Here is a 17885-nt window from a genome sequence, read left to right as displayed (position 1 = left end):
CAGAATAAGTTGCAAAACAGAGCTCAGAAACAGACCAAATGAATACTGAAACTATCTTAGACCATATAGCATGCATCCTAAAATGAGTTTTCAAAAAGTAAGATTTTAGATACACAAACCATTCATAACTGAGAGACTGCCAGCATGCTCAATATAGTATAATATATATATTTTTAGGATTTTATTTACTTATTTATGAGACACACACAGAGAAAGGCAGAGACATAGGCAAAAGGAGAAGTGGGATCCTTGTGGGGAGCCCGATGTGGGACTTGATCCCAGTACCCTGGGATCATGATCTGAGCCAAAGGCAGACACTCAACCACTGACCCACCCAGGTACCCCTGGTATAATCTTTTTTTGATGAACAAAGTTTATCAAGTTGACCCAAGAGTAATTACTATATCCTCTAAAGATGAGAATGTGTGGAATATTGGGATTAAATTATACTGACCCCATGGTATATCTCCTTAGGATCTGTTTGCTTTATAACAAGTTTTCTGACCTGTTTTGATTTCTTGCCATTTGTATCTTTATTGACACATTTTTAGTACAGACCAAAATACAACATGATCTCTTGTGCACAATCAATAATTAAAACTAAGTTTAAGGCCATGTCTAGACTAGCAGTATCTGACCCTTTTTTGGTGCTTCCATTAAGATCCTTAAATTATTTTAGTAGCATAGTTATAAAATTAGAGAGTGGAGAGGGAATCTCTTAAGCTCCCTTTAACTGTAATGCTTTATAAATGGGTATAAATTTATTCAAAACCTTAAATTTAAGGTCCCTTAAGCAAGAAATTGTATTACATAGTATTTTTTCTAATTATATATAACTCACTGGTTAAAATGTATAAAGTATAAATGTATAAAGTGATAGTTTTGATCAACTTATTAAAACCATGCATTCTGGGTTATTACATGTTCCTTAGTCTAAATAAATGCAATGACCCTATGTATAACTAGAGAAGGTGTCTGGACATCGAAGATTTGTGATTTAGGATACTAACGCTTAGAAAATAGGTAGCAGGTTGCAAAGAGACACAATTAGGTGATAATATGATTAACATGGTGATAATATTCAGGAAATACAGAAAATACATAATTAATGATCCCACAGGTATGAATGAATCTTCAAAATGTGCAACGTACAAATTAATTATCAAGCAGAAGACTGTAATATACAGAATATCATGGGGGTAAAGACAACAGGTATATACCGTACCTTTATTTACAGAAGGAACATTGAGTGGAAACTGCTTTTTAATGAGCAAAAATAATCTTTCTGCAGATTTTAATTTTTTCAGCATATTTAAGTCAGAACAGGTGGTGAAGAAAACTTTTCCTGAAATATATTCAACCTAAAGACAGAAAAGATTAGTCCTGTGTCAGAGAAAGAATCATTTCCTTTTTCCTCTCTTAATGGATTAAAACACAGTGTCTACATTGACAATAAAAACCACCATTTCTTAAATATGTACTATTTGTCAGACACTGTACTAGGCACTCTGGATACATTTTCCCTCTTATCCTTTTAACAACCTTCTAAGATAGATTTTTATCACCCCCATTTCTCAGATTATGAAACTGAGGCTTAGACAGTGACTAAGATCATAATCTATATCAAGGTACCTTGTGTAAAGTGTGCATGTGTGTGTGCCTGCACAGGCACAGACAAACCAGGTGACTAGCCCAAGGTTAACATCATCAGTAGGCATTTATTAAACACTTACCTCATGGTCTACCGGGAAGCATCCAGCATATATTATATATTCTAAAGTTGAATGATAATTTATATATATACACACACACACACACACACACACACACACTGGCATACAAATTGAAATGTAAAATTAATAATAACTTGAATTTTAAAAATTTAATATAATAAATGCACTGATAAACTGCAGGTACAAGGTATAATAAGTAGCACTGAATATGGAACCGTCATTAGTAAAAGTCTCAGGAAAGAACTCTGGAGGATTTGGGAAGACAGATTCTAACATTCTAACAGAAGAACAAGGGTAAGACGCAGAGGTGGGAGTGACAGCCTGGCTGAAGTAAACTGTAAGTCAGCATGGCAAAATTTGCTATGTTATGCGGATTGATAGTATCAGGTGGATGCATAGCATAGCTCAGGCCAGTCTGATACATGGTCATGGAAATTTGAGTACCCCAGATGGTAATGGTCAACCATTATAGACTTTTGATGAAAGCTGTGACAGCACTGAATTAACTAGCAGAAAAAATTACTTTAGAAGAGGCATAAAGTACTGAGTGTAGATTGTGATGTTGGAGGAAAAAGTAGATCACTGAGGTAGAAATAATGAGATACTTGGCTGTGGAACTAGAAAAGGGATAACAGCAAGAAACATGCATCACACTCGAAAGAGGTTTTGGAGACAGGATGGGTATACGGTAAAAGCCAGAGAGGAAAGGAAAATAAAAAATAAGACTCACTGAGTTTGTAGTGAGACTAGACTATAGTGAGTCTAGTGAGGTATGGCAAATGGTGCTCAATACCAAGGGAGTCCTAAAACTTTTGGGTTCAACCCAACCCTCTCAAGCTCAGGATGGATGTGGATTATCTTAAAATTTTCCTTTTAGTGGTGGCCATGGGCTAATATGGTTCTACTAATATGGTTATCTACTAGAACTGAGGTAACGGGGAACTTGGTGTATCCCATGTGTTTAGGCAGTTCCCATCCAACAGCAACTTGAATTCCAAGTATTTTTGTACTTTTGATCTGATATGGTCTAATCAAGCTTTTGGGATGGTAATTTCTGGGATTACCATTCTAGCTTGATTAAGAAGAATCTCTGCAGAGGAAGCCCTAAACTGACATCAACTAAAATCCAAATACTTCATTATAAGATTAACAAGTTTTAGGGATCTAATGTGCAGTATGGTGAAAGTTGCTAACAGATCTTAAATGTTCTCACCCCCAAAAAGTGATAGTAATTGTGTGACTGGATGGAGGTGTCAGCTAATGCTATGGTGGTAATCATTTACAATATATAAATGTATCAAATCAACATGTTGCACACCTTTAACTTACACAATGGTATATGTCAATTATATTTCAATAAAGCCAGAAAAACAAATAAAAATAAAACCCAAATATCTTAGGTACCAGCAATGCAGCTGGCCAAAGATAGATGGAGAAAGCAGGGAATGAGAAGAATGTTTAGGAATCAACATTTAAGGGGATAAGGAAATAAAATAAGAACTTCTAGGTTCTAGAATTTACTTCTTTCTCATTGCAAAGGTGATATTTTCCCACAAAAAAACCAAAACTAAATATATATGTTAAAATGCTTAGAACTTGAAGGCAGCCCGGGTGGCTCAGCGGTTTAGCGCTGCCTTCAGTCCAGGGTGTGATCCTGGAGACCGGAGTCCCACATCGGACTCCTGGCATGGAGCCTGCTTCTCCCTCTGCCTGTGTCTCTGCCTCTCTCTCTCTCTCTCTCTCTCTCCTCTCTCTGTGTTTCTCATGAATAAATAAAATCTTTTAAAAAAATAAATTGCTTAGAAATTGAAAATAAAAGCAGTAAATAAAATAAACTTGAAAATAAAGTTTTAAAAAGTAACTTTAAAAAGTTTAAATTTGGGGCAGCCCCAGTGGCTCAGCGGTTTAGCGTCACCTGCAGTCCAGGGTGTGATCCTGGAGACCCAGGATCGAATCCCACGTCAGGCTCCCTGCATGGAGCCTGCTTCTCCCTCTGCCTGGGTCTCTGCCTCTCTCCGTGTCTCTATAAATAAATAAAAATTTTAAAAAAAGTTTATATTTTATGTTACCTGACATAAAAATATAGCTGATATTAAAACCCCCATAAAACAAGTTAACAGACATGAAATACTTTGCCAAGATTATGGGGGAACTGAAGTAAATATTTTACAGAAAAGTGTATGGTTTTAAGATTCAAGTCCTATAAACAAACTTATGCAAACATCTAGACCAGTGATTTTAACCTAGTCAGTGATCTAGATATTAATTTATAGTTATTTAACTGTAAAATTATCTTATCTTTTCTTACTTATTTGAATATGAAGGGAAACATTTTATCTTGATCTTCCTCTAAAAACATCATTTGGGGGAGGTGGGAAGAACAACACAACAAAAAGAAATGACTGAAAATCAAGTTAATTAAAAGGAACTAAAAGATTTACTATATTTGGAGAATCAAACCATAAGAATGTTTTGAGGCATTAAAATGCTAAATACATTTTCAAAACCAACACCAACATTATTCTCTTTATTTAAAAATCAAGATAAGGCCTGCATTCCTTTTACAAGTAATAAGCATGTGATTAGAAGTAGTTTACTAAATTACAAAACAGTCACTACGAGAATCAAATAATCATATACACAAAAGGACGATAATGGTTTACCTTTGGTGAAGATAAAGTATTTTATCTTAAAGCAATAGGGAGAATGAATTTTGGTGCTTATGAGTTCAAAAACTGCTGAAGCTGGTGTTAACTTTTTTCTTTGTTTATTGCTTTGTTTATCTGATCATATTCAATTATAATACTTAGGGGAGAAATGTGGCATTTTAGGATATTTCATCCTAATATTTGTTACTTGAAAATTTATTTATATATACAATCTGTTTTTTCCATTTTGGAATTAAATCATAACCAAGTGTCTAAAATCAGCTGCTTTCATGTCTAACACTTTTGAAGATGAAATAACAGTCTTATTAAAGTAAAAACAGTTCTGTTATCAGCTAGTATAGCTAAGGAGTTACCATTTTTGCCCTTCTTTTAAAATTCAAGCATTCCAGTCTAACACAAAAATGGAAAACTTCAAGTCTAGGCAAAAACATGTAGAAAAATAGAGAGATATCAAAGTTATCCTAATTCTACAGATGTAATTTAGTTTTAGAATTAATTTTAAATTGCTAGGTGAAGAGTTGAGGTGGCACATGAGCTTTTTTGATTCATTTCAGAAGAATTAAAAAATATATTTTACTTAATTAAAAAAATTCAATCTACAAGAAAAGTTGAGACTCTTAAAAAATCAATCTTATACAATTATCTCATTAAAAAAATAACTATGAAGTAACCTGATTATCTGGTTAGATTCTACCCCACCACCGTCTATGACCAAGACCCCACTAAAAAATTAAAAATCAGTTGTCTTCTTAAGGTTCAGGACCCAAGTTAAAAAGTCTTTGCTATGTGGGTTTATAAAAACCAATTAATCCACTGACAGGGCCTTTTTGGCTAGCTGGCATTAGGTATACCTTTATTATATTGAGTGTTATCTTAAAAACATTCTTGCTATTATTGTTATAGTAAATAACAGTATTAAATACACTAAACACCGTTATAAAATAAAGCTTGATTTTTCCCCATATATTTCTTTAAGATAGTCCAGGTAAAATAAATATATAGTATGTATGTATATAAAATATATTATACATATAAAAATGTATAATTATACAATATAGATTAAACATTTAAACATATCCAGGAACCTATAAAGAAGTTGGCTCCACCACCAGGAGGAAAAATAAATCTAACCTGAATCTGAACAAACTCTAGATACAACTTACAAGATTCCAATTTACAGGAAATAGAGAGGACAGAGAAACATGCTAAACTACCACATGGAGATATAATTGGCATTACCTAGGACCAGTGGAAACTTCAATGGTGCTATCCAACAACATTTGGTGATGATTACAATGTTCTATAACCTGTGTTCTCCAACGCAGTCACCACTAGCACATGTGGCTTCTGAACACTTGAAATGTGACTAAGAAAGTGAATTTTTAATTTTAATTAATTAAAATAGCCACCACCTCCTATTGGATAGCACAGCTCTAGACTAGAAAGGGGCCAGAAAATGATGCCTGGTGAGATAAGAATGGTCTTTACATTTTTAAAGGGATATAAAAAGAAACAACAACAACAAATAATATCTAACAGAAACCACAAAGTGATCCACATATGTGATCTACAAAGCATAAAATATTTATTATCTGGACCTTTAAAGAAAAAGTTTGCCGACCCTTGCTCTATCTAGACTATAAACAACCCTGCTTCTTTAACAATAATAAATTGCTGGGGGAAAAAAGAGAGGTGTAGGGAAAAATTTATAGATTAAAAGGACTTAAAATATATTTTTTTTAAAAATAAAAGAGACTTAAAAGATTATCAGTCAATCATTATGTGTGGCCCTTACTGGACTCCTCATTCAAATACACAAACTTAAAAATGGCGTTTTGAGACAAGTTGAAATTTGAACAGTGATTTGATAAGAATTTATTTTTAGACATGATGATACTATGGTTTATATAGTAAAAAGAGCCATTATATGTATTATCTCTTCTATATTATACCATATATAAGTCCTCTTCTTTTAGATATACAGTAGTCCCGTTATCCGTGGTATCATTTCCTGTCAATAGTGTAAGGTCAATAGCATAAGGCCATGTCATGATGCCTACAATCATAGTCCTGAAGCTCCACCCCCTTTTTTTTTTTTTTAAAGATTTTATTTATTTACTCGTGAGAGACACAGAGAGAGAGATGCAGAGACACAGGCAGAGGGAGAAGCAGGCTCTCTGTGGGGAGCTCAAAGCGAAACTCAGTCTAGAACCTGGGATCACGCCCTGAGCCAAAGGCAGGCAGGCACTCAACCACTGAGTCATCCAGGCGCCCCTACCACCTTCCTTCTGAAGTACCATCAGAGTCAGTCAATAGTAGCCTAAGGTCACGCACTTCACTTCATCTCATCACTTTGTCATCTAACATCATCATAAGAAGGGTGAGTATGGTACAATAAGATAATTTGAGAGAGAGGGCAGGAGAGTGAGCAAGAGACCACATTCACATTTTTTATTACAGTATAATTGTCCTATTTTATTATTAATTGCTTACTGTGCCTAATTAACAAATTAAATTTTATTATGAGTACATATATTTAGTAGAAGACAGTATATATAGAATTGGTACTACCCATGTTCTCAGGCATCCACTAGGGGTCCTAGAACGTGTCTCCCAAGGATAAGGGTGACTTACTATATAGGCAAACATTTACAGATGAAGTGATATTTTGAGTTTACTTCAAAATAACATGGAGGAGTATTAATGGATCAGAATTCACTACGGGATTGTGCTTGCAGCCAGTCGATGAGTACATAAGATTCACACTATTCTATTTTTGTTTGAAATTCTCCATGATGAAAAGCTATACAGAATGCACAGGATGTTTTCTATTGCAAGCTGCATGTTTGAGGAAGCACCTAAATCAGTGACCTGAGGGGAGAAGAGTTTGCAGGAAAATGCAAATGACTGGGCTTGTGTACATTCCTACTGAAAGAGAAGTTTTTGGGGGTGGCCACTGGGCCATGCATTTTCAAAAAGCACCCTACATGACTCTTAGGTTCACTAAAACTGGAGAAACACTGATTAGAAAGGTGTGATTAATTTGTAAAAGTAAACAATCACTTCTAAAATAATTTGTTTTGTAAATTCAGATTTTACAATATTAACTTTCTTGCAGCAAACCAGTTTCTAACAGTCTCGTTACTGCGTGAATGATTTTAAGAATTCCTGTGTAACTCACTCATTGGCAATATTTACTGATCACCTATTAATTGCAAGACATTGTGTTATACATGCTATGGATCTTTACCTCAAGGATTGCTTTAATCCTTTAAAGTAGGTATTATCATCTCCATTTTATATCCAAGGAAAGTAAGACTCAGAAATTTGAGTATGTAGCCCAAATTTAAAAGAAGATTAAGATTTGAACATGTCTTTGGCCTCTAAAGTCTTCATACACTCTTTTCCATGCTGTTACAAAAATGACCTACATGCTTTGGGGCAGTTCCCCACTATAATTTAATGCAGTAGTAAAGCACATGGCTTCAAAGCAAGAAAGATTCAGATACAAGTCCCAGCTCCACCCGGTAGCATCAGTTTTCTCTTTACTTCTTTGTAAAATGGAGGGAAAAATGACCTATCACATAGGATTCTTTTGAGGATTAAGTCGTACCCAATGTACATAAAAGCATCTGACACACTTTAAGTGCTTTATGTTAGATGCTATCATTATTCTTTCAAAATTGCCTTAACTTTGAGAGTTTATATTAGTGAAACTGAGATGGAATTTCAGAGGTTATTTGTTCAGATCCCAGTTCCAAGTATATCCTTAAAACATACACAATCAAAATATGGAAATTCCAAAATCTCTTGACATTTAATTCCTCCCATTGCCAATAAGTCTATCCCTCTAATTAATTGAAATTGGTTCTTTTTTTTTTTTTTTTTGGCTGTGATGAGCCCCCTACTCACCCACCCACTGTGCACTCTGTATCTCCTTTTGTCTTTAGAGAGGATGGGGAACAAGCAGAGAGGATAATTTTTCTAATTAGACATACTCCAATTGGGGTAAGCCTTCCATCTTTCATACTAAGAACTCTAAGTTAACATTAAAAAAAAAATCAGTGCAGCATGATGTAATGGTTGCACAGGAGTCAAGGAACTGGACCCAGGTACCTGGCCTGTCTGGGTTGGACATGATTATATACTTATACCTAAGCTCATGGACAGCTTGGGTTTGAATCCCAGGTCTGCCACTTTACATGACTTGAATAATTTATTGGATTTACCTGTGCTTCATTCTCCTTTTCTGTTAAATGTAGAGCCTACCTCATATGGTTGTTGTGAAAACTAAGCAGGTGAATACAGAGTAAGGACCTAAGAACGTGGGCCTCACACACAGTAAATGCTTCATGGATGTCAGCAGATCTTATACTGTTGCTTTTTTTAGATTATCTACATGCAACACTCTATTAAATTCTGGGACCCAAACCACAAATGGATGGTAATCTAAGACAGATGCCATTTTTTTTCATGACCCCCTCCCTGTATCATCCACGCCCCCAACACCCTCACCGCAGAAAATCCTTTTGTGGCTTCCAGCTCTGCAGGGCCTGCTAGAGTGGCACGGTCAATTTCATTCAGTAAGTTTTCCTTTTCCTAAAACACCCATCATTCACACGGTCATAGAGAGCCCATCAAGTTACTGGAGTCTGTTTCTACGACATCTGTTCCCTCCGCTTTCATGAACCAGCTCAGCATGTTCTAGAACGGAAACTCACGTGGAAAAAACCTTGTTCATTTCATTGAAATGAACAGAAAATACCAGCAACTGTCAACTTCCTCCAGCAGTTGGACTATGAGGCCTCCGAGACGGTATCGCTTTTGCAGCTACTGTGAATCGGTGTTTTATTTTATTTCTTTAAAGATTTTATTTATCTATTCATGAGAGACACAGAGAGAGGCAGAGACACAGGCAGAGGGAGAAGCAGGCTCCACGCAGGGAGCCTGACGTGGGACTCGATCCCGGGTCTCCAGGGTCACGCCCTGGGCCGAAGGCAGGTGCTAAACCGCTGAGCCCCCCCCGGGCTGCCCTGAACCGGTGTTCTGGGTGTACTTGACGTACCCTGTGTCATACAATCCTTCCAACAACCCTGTGAAGGCAACCCAGCCATGGTCAGGAACCTTGACAGGGTCAAGTGACTGAGCCTGAGGATGGCATTTGTATTTAAAGGGTGGAGGAAGGCTTCGGACTCCGACGGATCTAATTCCAACCACAGGCACTGTCCTGTACCCGCCTTTAAAGCATCCGAGGAAATAACTTGCCCCAACCCCGCCCCCCCCTTCTAGTAAAACGACAGGCGTGAGAGACGCGCGGTAACAGACGTGGAGGGGACAACGACTGGCGGTTCTCTCCAGCAGGCATTAAAGGATGTGTCAGGACTCCGAGGCCCGGGGCTGTCGCCTCTGCGGGTCCGCGGTTTGCGAGCTGGGGCCTCGCGTCGCTTTCCAGGGTCTACACGGGCCTCGGCGCGGAGGGAGCCCGGGCGGCTGCAGGGCGGCCCTCCTTCCAGCCGGGGCGCGCAGCCAGGCCGACTCACCTGCGTGGCCGCCAGCCGCGCTCGCACCTCCCGCATCAGGAAGGGCTCCAGGCCGCGGCCTGCGGTGCAGAAGAACCGGGCGCCCGCTGCAGGCCGGGGGCCGGCATGTGCCGGCGTCGCCGCCATGTCTGCTTGCGCGCGGCCCCGCCCCTCGGGGGGTCACGTGCCCGTGGGGGTCACGTGACCTGGCGCGCGGCGCGCCCCCGTGTCCCCCGCCGTGGGGGCGGGCGGGGAGTGCGTGGGGGGGTCTGGTGGAGCGCCCGGCGAGCGCGCTGGGAGGCCACGGCGTGGGGGGGCCTGAGGGGGGCGTCGGGGGCCGGTCCCCTGGGAGCGGGGGCTGTGGGTCTCCTGTGTTAACTGCTCGAAACTTGCCTGATTAGGCATCTGAACTACTTAGACTCGCAGGTGGATGGGATACAATTGGGATCCGTTATCGGATCTATAAAAACGACTGGTGTCATCTAACCCATCTGCCTTATTTTTGAAATTGAGGAAGTTGACCCCTAGGCAGGCCGAGGCACAGTTAGTGGCACAGCTGAGGCTCGTCTTGATACCCAGGATAATGAGCTCGCTTCCATTTCTCCCAACTTTCCCCTCTCCTCTTCTCCATCCTGTCCCACTACTCTCCTCAAACGAGGAGCCCTCTTCCGTCTTCACCAGGAATTGGGCCAGAGCTGGGAATCCTCGGGATCAAGAGCAGAAATCGCCACTCTGCAACGGAATGTGTTTATGTTCATAAAGCAGGTCACATTCCTTGCACTATTAAGTCAACCACCAAGGTAAAGAATGCACCATCTAGTTTGGGCCACCCAACTAAATTGGCTCTCCTAACAGTATTTGAAGAGGCTTCTTGAATTTTGAATTTTGAATTGGCAATGAAAATATTGCTTGGGAGGAACAGAATCCATATTACAAGGCTGACAGCATTACGTTAGTTCTGTGCGTATATGAAGTTATATAGAAACTCTTAAACGAATGACTATCTTTCTGGCAAGTACCTCTCATGTGCTTCCCAATGGGACCTAGGCAAGTCACAGGTACTCCCTCTTTTCCTCCCCACCCCGCCCCACCTCTTGGTCTACTGGGACAGTAGTAAAAAAATTCTTATAGAATCCTGTAACACAAGCATTTCAAGCTTCTGGTCCTAAAACTTCTCAGATCCTTTCATTCTGGCAAATTCCTCCCCCCTCCTTCCTTCCTTCCTTCCTTCCTTCCTTCCTTCCTTCCTTCCTTCCTTCCTCCCTCCCTCCCTCCCTCCCTCCCTCCCTCCCTCCCTCCCTCCCTTCCTTCCTTCCTTCCTTCCTTCCTTCCTTCCTTCCTTCCTTCCCTTTCTGCCTCCAGACTTACGTTCTCATTCTCTCGGCAGTTGACATAGCTCATCCCAACTTCTTTATGCTTTGGGGTTCCTGACACTCAAGTCTGTTTGGGGAGACCCTTGAGACCCCTTTAGTACTTTGTACATTCTGTACCCAAGATGGTGAGCGCTCAGACATAGTTCAACAAATACTGGACAGCCACTCTCTGCCAGACCTCCTGCTAAGTCTTGAGGATATTAAAATGAGTAAGCAAGGGTTTGGACTCTAAGGGGTTTAGAGAATGGTGAGATTGATTTAGTGAGGATGCACCCAGGATGCTGTGGCAGTACAGAGAGGCAGCAGAGAGGGCTTCCTTATGAAAATGACTCCTGAGCCAAGTGTTGAAGGTTGTATTAAGTTACATGACTGTGGAGATGGAGGGTAGGAGTGGGTGTTAGTACTGGTGTAGCCTTTCAGGTAGTAGGAGCAGCATACATAAATGTGACCATGTGTGTGGTTGAGGGGTTGGGGGCAGAAGGGCCACATCAGAGGGTAGATGTTATTAGAGCATATGAGTTAGGAAGTTAATAGAGATAAAGGTAAAGAGGTGGGTAGGGGTAATGTTATGGTGGTGCTGCCCATGGTGGATGAAGAAATGACTTTTCTAGTGTAGGGCTGCCTAGCAACATGCTTTCCTGGACAGAACCACTACTGAGCTGAGGCTGTAGTCCTATAGAGCCAGTCTTCCCCTTATATCCTCTTTCCCCTTCTTCTGTTGTCTTTCTGCCACCAGGAGCATCTGGTCAGCAAGGGCTAGGGGCTAACTCTTGCTGAAGCTGGGGCTTGGGGGCAAGTGCATTTGCTCACCTTTGGGCCTTGCTGCAGCACAGAACTTCTAAGAATGCCTTTCACATGGTGCTTGAGATGAGGTGAAATAGGTGAAGTTTTGCCTGTATAGGGAGAAAATGATTTTCTGAGAGGAGAATTGCCTGGGATTCTCTTCTCATTACTCAAATACTCTTTCCTCCATCATTTCTGCTTCTCATTAAAATATGTCTCTACTGAAAAAGAACCACTGATCCCTATAGATATTTAGCATATCCAGCTGAGTTTTGCTGTTTCAATATTGCATATTCAACAGGTAGGAAGTTGGCAGTTGGCAGGAACAATTTTACAACAGATATGCAATTAAATGGGAGCATTTTAGGAATTTAGGGCATGATTATTTGCTTCAAGATCTCCATATTTTGGTGCAGTTGGCAATTCCTTTAGTTCTTAAAAGCATTTGATATAGGGGCACTTGAGTGGCTCAGTCAGTTAATTGGCTGACTCTTGATTTTGGCTCAGGTGGTAATCTCAGGGTCGTGGGATTAGGCCCCATAGGCTCCACACTTAGTGTGGAGTCTGCTTGTCCTCACTCTGCTCCTTTCCCCCCTTGTGCACTCACACGGCTCTCTCTCTCTTTCTCAAATAAATAAAATCTTTGAAAAAAAAACATTGATATATGTACTTAGATATTAAAATGCAAATGCTTTAGGTTGTAAGATCCTTGAGGATGGGGGGCAGCCTGGGTGGCTCAGCGGTTTAGTACTGCCTTCAGCCCAGGACATGATCCTGGAGTCCTGGGATCGAGTCCCACATCGGGCTCCCTGCATGGAGCCTGCTTCTCTCTCTGCCTGTGTCTCTGCCACTCTCTCTGTGTGTCTCCCATGAATAAATAAATAAAATCTTTTTTCTTTTTAAAAAAAGATCCTTGAGGATGGCATGACCTCATTGATCTGAGCATCCATAACAAGCACACTAGCTTGCCTGTGGAAGTTTCTCAGTCAATGTATGCTGAATTGGATGGAATATAACTAAATGGAAGGTCACTCACAGAAGAGGTCCTAGGAGGGATTCCAACAACCACCACACCAGAAGGGCCCTTATGAGTGAGATATGGGGATATGAGGCTAATGGAGGACATTGAGGGGATAGAAGGACACCAGAGATAACCTTCTTCATGATTTTGTCTGCTACTTCCCCTCCTTCCTCAACATCCTTTTAATCCACCCCACATACTTTATTAATAATGTTCCTTAACTAGGAATACTTGTCTGAATGACCTTTGGGGTCTTTTCAAAATGTCATGCTTGCCTATTCCCCTCCCTCACCCTCCATGTTCTGTTACAGTTGAGTGGGGTTGGTGGCGAGCCAGGCCCCTTCTCCCCAAGAGACCAGGAACCATTGCTGCATCCCAAAGGATTCAATTGCCAACTTCTCCAAAATGCCCACTCTTTTCCTCCTCCCAGGCCTTTGCTTATCCTGTTCCCTTTGCCTGGAATCATCTCTTACATTTCTTTTCTTTAAGGCTGAGGCAGATTGCCACATCTTCCAGAATGCTCTCTGCTGCCTTTCTAAGTATGCTGCTATTTATAAATCTTATACCTTTATTATTTACTCATTCATAAATATTTATTGAGTCCATATCAGTGTATCAGTTGATAAGACAAAGTTCCAGCCAGTTTAATGGGTGGTAATGGTGATGGTGCTGGATTGCTGAGACACTTAAAGGATGACAATACAACATGATATATGGTAAGGACAGCAACTGGGCCTGGCACATAGTAGGCACTTAATAAATAGAGTTGAATAAATAAATTTATCCTGAAGTCCAGTGAACATTTGTTATGTTGTAGCTTTGCATTTCCCTCTGAGTATTTTTGCCAAATCAGAATATTCTCCATCTCTCTCCCTCTCTCTCTCTCTTTTTTTTTTTTAGTTTTAAATATTTTATTTATTTGAGAACGAGATAACACAATCTGGGGGGAGGAGCAGAGGGAGAGAGAGAAGCAGACTCCCCACTGAACAAGGAGCCGAACGTGGGGCTCAATCCCAGGACCCTGAGATTATTACCTGAGCTGAAGGCAGACAGTAACTGATTGAGACACCCAAGTGCCCTGATTCTCCATCTTCTGAAACTCACCTTCCCATGGAGATACAGTGAACTCAGCCTGGGGTAGTAACTTTAAGATTTTATATATTTTTTAGAATTTAATGGAGTTATGGCATTGTAGTAAAACCTCAGATACAGACAGAGAAGTCTGTTGGACACATATATTCCAACCAAGTTGGTACAGATTGTGAAAGAATCAACATATTTTTATGTCTGCAACTGCAAAAGCAATTTGGGAAAAAGCTCTTGGTCACATAGTAATCATTTAAACCACTTATATGCACACAGGAACTACGTTGAATGGTGCTCCTTTAAATATACAGTTAGAAAAGAGAAAATTTAGCAGAAAATTACTGCATTGTGTATGTAAATACTGCCTGTGGAACATTATTTATTCATTAGTGTTTATGTCACTGCAGTTTTAACGTAGCATTAAAATTCAAAAGGTGCAATCTCCATGCCTTGATCTAGAGAGACAATTCTTTTATATGTATTGTCTTGCTTTAGTTATGCAGAGCATGAAATTATTATTTCATTATTATTTTGATGCACAAATAGACTCTAGTATATCCAGTGCTTTTGGAGAAAAGTGTGACATGCATTTAATGCATATTTCAAAACGTTAGGGTATTTGATGTGATTTTATTTGTTTAAATATATTTTGAGCTCATAAAGCTGCATTTATATCTGATAAACCCTTATAATGTCCCAGCTGGAAGAAGGTATGGAAATTATTTCTTTGATACATTTGCTGACTGAACAAATGACTGAATATACAATTTTCTTCAATTTACTTGGATGAACTATATTGCCTAAATAAAATAAAGCCATTTTCTTCTTGCAGTTATGTTCACCTCACTCAGACTGTTGTTTTAATATTCCTTTTCCTTGTGCTGCATTTATATGTATATTTACTATGAATTATTTTCCATTAGAGGCTTGTTATTACCAATTTTCCTATTTCTTAGTACACGGAGAGCCCCAGAAATGTCCCAAACTAGCTAGGAATCCCATATTTTGATATTTCCCTCTTTCATTTTCTGGTAAGAGTCATTCCTTTCCAGTCAATGGCCATTTATTTTGTCTGTTTTATTAGTGGCAATTTAAACAGAATCACCTTAAAGCTCAAATACAATCTACAAATGAATGAAAACAACCAAAGGACCTATTCTATTTCTTCAGAAATACAGTTAGAGAGTACCTTGTTTTAATATGAATGGTATTTGGCAGAATAGAATCTGAAGACTTTATTAGCATGTTGGCTTAATTCAGTCAACTTTTCTGCCATTGTTGGCGTGAGAATTGAGAGTGGACTATGGAGCAAGCAGGCTTATTATGTTTTCATCTCTTTCTATTTTTCTTTTTGTTGCAGGGCAAAAGTTTTTCACTGCTCATGGACATTTTATGCTACTTTGAAAAAATACATTTTAGCACCTTTGAAAATCTTTTTCTGATATATGTCCACATACAGTCAGGCTTGCCTTTCAATGCTCTTCTTTCAGAAAGTTTGAAATTTAATAATTAAGAATAAGCTACTTATATTTAATGTTATGATTTTTTATAATGACATAAATTACTTGGCTAAACAGAAACAATATAGATACAAAATAAAAGCATGCAACCTGCAACATAGGGTTAGGCCATCATCTGGTGTTTCCATGAAATACCTTCAGAATAGGACATAACGCCAGAAATTGTTTGGTACTAGCTGAGCTTCTAGATTACAGGCAGATAATACTTGTATCTTTAATCACGGTATGTTGCTTTATTACCCTGTCGCTCTGATTAACTTAGATGATACAGATTATCTGCCTCAGTCTTTAAAATCTAAATGTAGCCAGGTTGGGAAAAATCTTAAAAGCTGGCTTCAGAATTCATCTTCGGTACAGGATAGTCTTTAGGAAATTTCCTTGATTGAGGTTAGCAAGGCTTCAAGTCACTGACCACAGAAATACAGAAATTATTAAACCATTCTGTATAAAAGTCAACAGGAGATAGAGAATCTTGTGAGGGGCAAAATCAGATAAGAGAGGGGATGTGTGGGGTAGCAGTGTGGGAAACTGAGTCCAGTAGAGATAAACACCCAGTGAAAGATGGCCTGTAATATGGTACCTAAAGAACTTCTAAGGATGTTCAATGCTCAATTTAAATTAGTTTCTGGTGCTGGTATGTTGACCCTCTTCTGTGACCCCAACTTTCAATAAAACAAATAAACAAAATAGCTTTTTTCCTGATATATTTTAGGATTCAAAGCATCAGGGTATTGTGATGTGGAAAAAATGCAGCATCCTTTACGTGGAATACAGGTATCTTTGATCTGAGAAGATTCGGCAGAAGCATAAACTCAGAGCAGAGGTGGTAAAAGAAACCTAAGTGTAAGTCTATTACCAGGGAATGTGCGGAGAGGGATGCGGAGTCATCACCGACATAGGATGGGGAATCAGGCCAATTTCAAATGATGGAAGCCAGTCAACAGCTGGGTTCAGCTGAATTTATCCCTCACTGAAACAATAAATTTTATGTAAACCAAGTGTCTAATATTTAAACAGTGGTAGACATTGCAATCTTGGGGCAAACCAAGACAGGTTAACTAATGGGCATTATAGTCAGGGAATTAGAGGTTGGGCCTAAGATTCTCAATTTTATATTTTTTGGATGATCACTGTGTTCTATTTTTTTTTTAAGATTTTATTTATTTATTCATGAGAGACACACACACAGAGGCAGAGACACAGGCAAAGGGAGAAGCAGGCTCCATGCAGGGGGCCCGATGTGGGACTCAATCCCAGGACTCCAGGATCATGCCCTGGGCCGAAAGCAAGCTCTAAACTGCTGAGCCACCCAGGCATCCCAGTCTTCTAGTTTTTTTAAAAAAATGTTTTTAAATAGTGCTATCTTTGCAGTGGCACATGGATTAATCACAATAATCAGAATTGCTTAAATCTGTTATCTGGACATTGCATGTAGTTTGTACTGGATGTTATATCAGTTGTCTACATTGGATGTAGATTCTAGTGTGGGTTTCCCAGACATTTTAGGCTGAGCACACATGCTCCTTAAGCTGGCAGCATCCTTCCTCACTGTGGTGCTGAGCTTGGCTTCTTTTCAATGATGAGTTTCTAAAGTTGTGAAAGAATGTGTGTGTTGGAGGAGGGGGAGAGATGCTGTTTCAAACTTAGAGGCTCTTTGTGGACTGCGAATAGCAGTGACAGTTTCCAAGAGTTGGATTTCCTCAGAAGATAGAGCACTTATAACAAATAATTAGACACCATTGTTAATCCAAACAATTCCAGATCAGTGTGACACCCATGTGCTTTAGATACATTGCTCAATGTGGTCAGTGTTTCCTCTTTCAAACTGATTATACACAGAATAAAAACATTCATACACATAACTTTGCTGAAAACTGCACTAAGTGATGACTTGGGAATTCCTTGCTCTTCTTCTTTAAATTATGGTTAGCCTTCTACCCAGATGCCATTAGAGTGATATTTATTTATTTATTTTAAAATATTTTATTTATTTATTCATGAGACACACACACACACACAGAGGTAGAGACATAGGTGAAGGGAGAAGCGGGCTCCACGCAGGAGCCCAATTCAGGACTCGATCCTGGGACCCTGGGATCATGACCTGAGCCAAAGGCAGAGGCTCAACCACTGAGCCACCCAGGCACCTCTAGAGTAATGTTTAAATACTTGAGAAAAAAA

General features: G+C 39.5%; 1 protein-coding gene across 9 annotated transcripts in view; it reads right to left on the bottom strand.

Moving 5' to 3' along the window:
• Positions 1-10094, bottom strand: part of THUMPD2 (THUMP domain 2 tRNA and snRNA guanosine methyltransferase) — a 37478-nt gene extending 27384 nt beyond the window's left edge. For 7 of the 9 annotated variants that reach the window (XR_013349389.1, XR_013349390.1, XM_077843509.1 and 4 more), the window contains exons 1-3: positions 9943-10094; positions 3649-3756; positions 1226-1361 (exon numbers count right to left, since the gene is read on the bottom strand). Coding sequence is in view for 6 of the 9 variants with exons in the window: in XM_077843509.1 (XP_077699635.1) it covers positions 1226-1361; positions 3649-3756; positions 9943-10068 (370 nt within the window). In the remaining 3 variants the exon portion in view is untranslated. Of the gene's footprint in view, positions 1-1225; positions 1362-3648; positions 3757-9942 lie in introns of those variants that run through there. The other 2 variants (XM_077843510.1, XM_077843516.1) reach the window with 2 other exon arrangements.
• Positions 10095-17885: the final 7791 nt, after the last annotated feature.

This window comes from Canis aureus, chromosome 12 (genome assembly GCF_053574225.1).
Source record: "Canis aureus isolate CA01 chromosome 12, VMU_Caureus_v.1.0, whole genome shotgun sequence".
NCBI classification, from domain to species: domain Eukaryota; kingdom Metazoa; phylum Chordata; class Mammalia; order Carnivora; family Canidae; genus Canis; species Canis aureus.
The sequence above is the reverse complement of the archived record's forward strand: the minus strand, read 5'-3'. Positions and strand labels throughout refer to the sequence as shown.